We start from the raw sequence: 6,734 nt of genomic DNA, 5'->3' as shown, positions 1-6,734 counted from the left end.
TATAAGAAGAAAAATCTGATTCTCAACTATGTTAAAATAATAATTGACAAGTAGAAGTCACATCCTGTGATCCAAGATCAGTCTTTGATTATTAATTTTGGGACATTATTATATCATCCATGAAAAATAATATAAGAAGAAAAATCTTGGAATTCATATATTTATGAAAAACATTAATAGCATTAAATATATTATTAATATTGATTTTTAAGTCTATTTTTCTTTTTATATATATATGTATATATGTCGTTTAAATTTGTTTATTTTAAAATATATTTTATGAACAATGACGATCAAAAATAATTTTTTTTAAGTATATAGTTGAATTTAAAATAATTTATAACAATTTATTATAAATAATAAAATTTAGAAAATAAGAGATAAATTATTTCTTTTGTGTGTGAATTTATAAACACATATATTAAATGTATAAAAAAATGTATTATATTAAATTAAATTTGACCTTTTCATTTTAAAATATTTTATATATATAAACTATTAAATGTACCCAAAAAAAGTATGTATATTATATGAATAATAAAATTAATAAATTTATAATATATGTATAATATATATATATATATATATATGTTACCATTAAATTTAATATTAATTACCTTAGTTTTTTTTGTCAAAAAAAAAGAACTTTTTTTAACTAAATAATAGACGGGAATGGAGCCGTTTTATGGAAATAGAAAATTTATGGGAGACTTTTGTTTTGGAAAAAAACTATTTAATTACTCAGAATAAACTATTACCATATATGTATTATTATCAAAATTATTTTTTAATAAACATTATCAATATGTATTTTTTAATCTCCTTAATAAATTTTTGTTGAAAATCATTAATTACTTTTATAACATTAATTCAGCACAATAACCTTTGTCAGGTTCAATGTTTCAACATTCAACTTTCAACCCTCTATTTTTTTTCCCTTGGTAATTGGTTTTGCATTCCAACTTTAGATTATAATTTTATTTTATTTTTTGCATATAAATAAAAGCTAGCCTAGTGCTTCAGTTGCAGCATGTGGGAATAGTGACATAGAAAACAATATGGGGAGAGCTCCTTGCTGTGAGAAAATGGGGTTGAAGAAAGGAACATGGACTCCAGAGGAAGATCAGATTCTCATGGATCATATCAACACACATGGTCACAAAAATTGGCGAGCTCTACCCAAACTAGCTGGTAATTTTGGAAAAGACAATTCTTTCTTGTTTATGTTTGAGGAAATTCACAAGGCAATTCAATTGTATATGTATTATTTCTTGTTTATTTGTATTTTTCTTTTGTTTTAACCAATAGGGCTGTTGAGGTGTGGAAAGAGTTGCAGACTCCGGTGGATGAATTATTTGAGGCCAGAAATTAAACGGGGCAACTTTACTAAGGAAGAAGAGGAACTGATAATCCAGTTGCATGAAACATTGGGAAACAGGTAATCATTTAACTATGTACTTTATTTTTTTTTTAATATTTTTTATATGACCTACCTATATTTTGATTTTCGAGCTATACTTAAACTAGACACTTTGTAAAATACTAGAGTAATGGTTAAGAGTTAGAATAGTATCCAGTTCAAATTATGTTGTTAATATATTTTGGATGAATAAAAAAAAATTAACATGAGCTGTAAATGCGTAAAATAGATTGGATTTTTGGAATTAATCCAAATTTATTTGGTGTAATCTAGTTTGAATTGGATTTGGATTAGTTTGATCCGATCATGGTTCAAACATGAAAATTTATTTTAAAAATTTTAAACTTTTATCAACTTGAGCTCTATTTTAAAAATTTAAATTGAGAGCCTATTTGTTTAAATTTTTCCTCTCTAAAAAAATATTATTTTTAATAAAAATATGTACTCTTCTATTTTTTAACGTATTTGATAAATTTTTTGTAATTTTTATGAAGTAATTATTACTTACTTCTTAAAGAATTATTTTTCAAAAATAATTTTTTAAATACTTCTTTTAAAGTTTAAACAGATAGATCATGAATGGACAATTTTTTTTCCTTGTCTTAGCCACTATAGCTCACAACTTGTATTAGGTTGGTCCATATTCGCCAACTAATTTGCTCTGCAATCTTTAATGATTTGAAATATGAATTGGGGCATTGATTAGGATTGAGTTAAATATTATCCATGATTCAATAGTGTTGACTGAAGAATCAATAAATAAAAAAGTTATTAAAAATTACATTAAAACTACATAATAAATTGAACAAAACTCAGTTTTTTTTAGCACAGTAAATATTATTCTTTAATTAGAATGAATCTTTTACCTCAGTAATATATATTAATTACATTAATTAGATATACATTAAATATAAATCTATATTATTAGAGGTAAATTTCTATTTTTAATCGGGAAAGATATACCAATGAAAGCATGCCTAAAATTATGGTTGAATAACGAGACTCTTGATATTCATTCTCTTGATGAGACATTTTTAATATATATATATATATATATATATAATAAAAAAACTAAAAAATAAAACAAATTATTTGTTATATAATTAATATTTTTTCATCTATCAAAATTACATTGATGATAATAAAATTTAAATTTAAAATTATGTATATTTTCCTCAAATTCCACCGTTAGGCCGATTATAATAGTTTATAATACTTGGGTTGGAATTATAGCATAAATTCTATAGAATATGTGTACATTGAAAGAGAGAGAAAAAATTAATTAGTGTGAAAAAAATGAATATAAATTAATTAATATTTTAAGAATATTAATTAAAGAATTATTAAATTGTTTTTTTAAGTAAATAACAACATTAATATACTGATAATATTAAATGCTATGTATATTAATAAAATGTTCTCAATTTAACATTTTCTAACACACTAAGAAATTCTTAGTATTTTCTGAAAAAATAAAAAATAAATTCTTAGCATTTATTTTTCTTAATAAAAGCCTTTTTTTTAACATGTGCAGTGTAGACATTTTTTATTTTTCGCCTGATCAATAAAAAAAGTTCAACATTTAGAGTATAATAATAAATATATTTTATTAAATATTGTTGATTATATAAAATAAATATTGAATAAATTTTTAAATTAAAGTTTACAATTTTTTTTCTTAGCATACATTTGGTTTTAAACACATGTTAAGGAGAAAAATTGTAAACTTTAATTTAAAAAAACTCATTCAATATTTATTCTAAATAATTAATTATATTAAAAAGATATATTTATACACATTTTAAATAATTAATTATATTAATAAACTCATTCAATACCTTGTCTTTTAATTATAACATTTAATAGAAGTAGGATTCTTTTATTTGCTACCACTTTTTTCACGTATTAAAGTACAGTCTCATTAATCCTTGTTCTGTGATTAAATAAATAAAAGTAAATAAAAGTATTTAAATTATTTAATGTTATTAATGTATATGATCATAAATATATTTTTTTTCATTTATTGATTGTTTATTTACTATTTCAATGTAATTATTATATACATGTACTTTTTTTATTTATATCTTTTATCTACTTTTTTTTTAGTTTTGTGTATTAAAAAAAATGTTATTCAAGAAAATTTTTCACGAAATAAGAGATTAATCTTTTGCAAAACAGATAAATATTTTGTACTAATTATATAATTATAAAAAATAATAATTTTATATTATTATCTAATTATAAATTTATATATATATGATAAGTTTGATAATTTTTATAATAAATAATTAAATGAATATATATATATATATAAAAGATAATAATATTTCACTACATAGCTATTAAACTTTTTTTTATTTTAAGAAAAAAAACTATAAACTCTTATTTATTACTGCACCTTATTTTTCATGCACCTTATTTTTGGTCTTCTAGTATTATTTTATCTCTCTGATGTCTCTACCTATCTACCCAAAATGAGAGTGCAAGACCTAAGACCTAACACGTAGCACATAGGTTAGCACATAAAGCTGTTGTTAATACACCAAGTAAGAGAAGCAATTTCGGTTTCATATTGAAAATTGAATGGAAGCATTAAGTTAGTAATTATGTGCATTAATTTTGGAAGAATAATTAATTAACCATGCAGATGGTCAGCAATAGCAGCAACATTACCTGGACGCACAGACAACGAAATTAAGAATGTGTGGCACACCCACTTGAAGAAGAGGCTGCCCCAAGACACAAAAACCAAACACAAAAAACGAAGTGCAAAACAAAACTCATCCTTGAACCCCCAAATCACAGAGGAAAAGGAGAAGCCACTATTGTCTCCACCTCACTGTGTAAGTAGTGATGTCTCAACCCTCACCACCACTGCTACTAGTGACACCAATGATGCTATTCATGTGCCCATCAATAGAGGTGCTGCTGAATCGCTCGACGATGATTTCTGGTCTCAAGTTCTGTCATCTTATAATTCCGATGAGACCACAAGTTTTCCACCCAATTCATCAAGTGTGTACCATAATGTGGACTTTTGGTATGATGTTTACATGGGAGCGCAAGATTTGCCATACTTTTGATGTTGGTCATATAAACAAGATACTTGAGTTAGGGTTTAACTAGTTTGTTGGATGATGTATGCAAAAACTCTTCCAACTAGCTGTGGATTGGAGATACCTATATAAAAAATAATAATTAATTTATTAGTTATAAATATATGTTAGTTTGTTAGCATATTTTTTTGGTGACAAAGTTTGTTAGAATATAATATGGAGGTTATTTTTATTTGTATAAACTTTTTATTTTAAATAATATAATCTCAGATTTCAAACTATTTTCTTATTTCTCTAGTTGTCCAGTTTCATAGTATAATAATTGTTAACCATTGTGAATGATTAATTTCTCGTCTCTTTCATTTTGTACATTTTAAAAAAATTTAATCATTTTATTTTCTTTTTGTTTTTAATCATCTATCGTTATTGTTATAATCTTTGTGGGAGTTATTATGATATTCATAGATATTTTGTTTTGATATAACTACTATTTTAAATAAATAAAAATGAAATAACGTGTGATTTTTTTTCTTCGCTCATTTTTTTTTGTTCCTAATATTTAAATCTTTTTGTAGGATGGATTCTAACATGAAGTAGTAAAAAATGTTCCTCATGGACGAATCATTAGTTTTAATCATTGGATATATTTCTAAAAAAATCAACGTACGAGATTGTTTTCTCAACCGATAAGGCAACCCACATAATTGGTAATTAATTTTCTCAACTCATCCCCGTCAAACCACCGTGGCCACACGCGCAGCGGCGTCATCACCGTGGCTGCACGCATAGCACCGGAACCTAGGATTTTCAATTTCTTTCCTCCACTTGTAATCTGATTTTGTTATGGCTAACCGGAGAGAACGAGATTTGTTCCACGGCGACGCGATCGATCCCTCGAACGGCGAGGGTTTTTGATGATTCCTCTTCGGTGGACAGCGACGGTGCCTCATCACCATGGCCGCACGCGCAGCGGCGACATCACCGTGGCCACACGCGCAGCGGTGGAACCTAGGGTTTCCAATTTCTTTCCTCTGCTCGTAATCTGATTTTGCTATGGCTAACCGAAGAGAACGAGATTTGTTCCACAGCGACGCGATTGATCCCTCAAACAGCAAGGGTTTTGACAATTCCTCTTCGGTGGATAGCGACGGTGCCTCGTCACCATGGCTGCACGCGCAATGATGGCATCACCGTGGACGCACACGCAGCGGCGAAAGCATCACCGTGGTTCTCAAATATTTTTGTGATTTTTTTATATTTTTCTAGTTAAAGACCTCTTATTCCCAGTCATCTTAGTGTCTTATCCATAAGGCATATTTTTTACTACTTCATGTTAGAATCCATCCTTTTGTAGAAATTGAAATAATAGGGAATAAAGGCGAATTCTAACATGAAGTAGTAAAAAATATGCCTTATGGTTGAGGCACTAAAATGACCAGGAATAAGAGGTTTTTAATCAAAAATATATATAAAAAAACTCACAAAAATATTTGAGAGCCACAATGACGCCGTCGTCGCTGCGCGTGCGGCCACGGTGATGAGGCACCGTTGCTGTCTACCAAAGAGGAATCATCGAAACCCTCGTCGTTCGAGGGATCGATTGCGTCACCGTGGAACAAATCTCGTTCTCTCCAGTTAGCCATAGCGAAATCAGATTACGAGTAGAGGAAAGAAATTGGAAACCCTAGGTTCCGCCGCTACACGTGCGGCCAGGGTGACGAGGCACCGTCACTATCCACCGAAGAGGAATCGTCGAAAACCCTCATCGTTCGAGGGATCGATCGCGTCGCCGTGGAACAAATCTCGTTCTCTCCGGTTAGCCATAGCGAAATCAAATTACAAGCAGAGGAAATAAATTGGAAGCCCTAGGTTCTGCCGCTATGCTTGCAGCCATGGTGACGACGTTGTTGCACGTGCGGTCTCAGTGGTTCGACGAGGTTTAGTTGAGAAAACTAATTACCGGTTATGTGAGTTGCCTTACCGGTTGAGAAAACAATCTCGTACGTTGATTTTTTTATTAATATATCCAATGACTAAAACTAATGATTCATCCACGAGGGACATTTTTTACTACTTCATGTTAGAATCCGTCAGGAGCAAACACCATAAGATTATGTTTACTGAAGAAAGAGAGGTTTTGTGGATTTTTTATTCAACTCCTCATAAAACCTCTTGAATTTAGTATAAAACTTCTAAATACAAATAAACTAAAATATTGATAACTTATATACAAGTGTAAAGAATTTCAATTTATCATA

At 28.4% G+C, this 6,734-nt stretch overlaps 1 protein-coding gene across 1 annotated transcript; it reads left to right on the top strand.

The window, feature by feature from the left end:
• Positions 1 to 947: 947 nt before the first annotated feature.
• Positions 948 to 4,637, top strand: LOC109817083 (transcription factor MYB14). The gene is made up of 3 exons (XM_020382276.3): positions 948 to 1,191; positions 1,309 to 1,438; positions 4,068 to 4,637. The coding sequence occupies exons 1-3, from the start codon at positions 1,059 to 1,061 to the stop codon at positions 4,501 to 4,503; spliced, it is 699 nt and encodes a 232-aa protein (XP_020237865.1). The 5' UTR covers positions 948 to 1,058; the 3' UTR covers positions 4,504 to 4,637.
• Positions 4,638 to 6,734: the final 2,097 nt, after the last annotated feature.

Source organism: Cajanus cajan, chromosome 7 (genome assembly GCF_000230855.2).
Source record: "Cajanus cajan strain Asha chromosome 7, NIPB_CcT2T_4, whole genome shotgun sequence".
NCBI classification, from domain to species: domain Eukaryota; kingdom Viridiplantae; phylum Streptophyta; class Magnoliopsida; order Fabales; family Fabaceae; genus Cajanus; species Cajanus cajan.
Note: the sequence above shows the minus strand (reverse complement) of the source record. Positions and strands in the feature narration are given on the sequence as shown.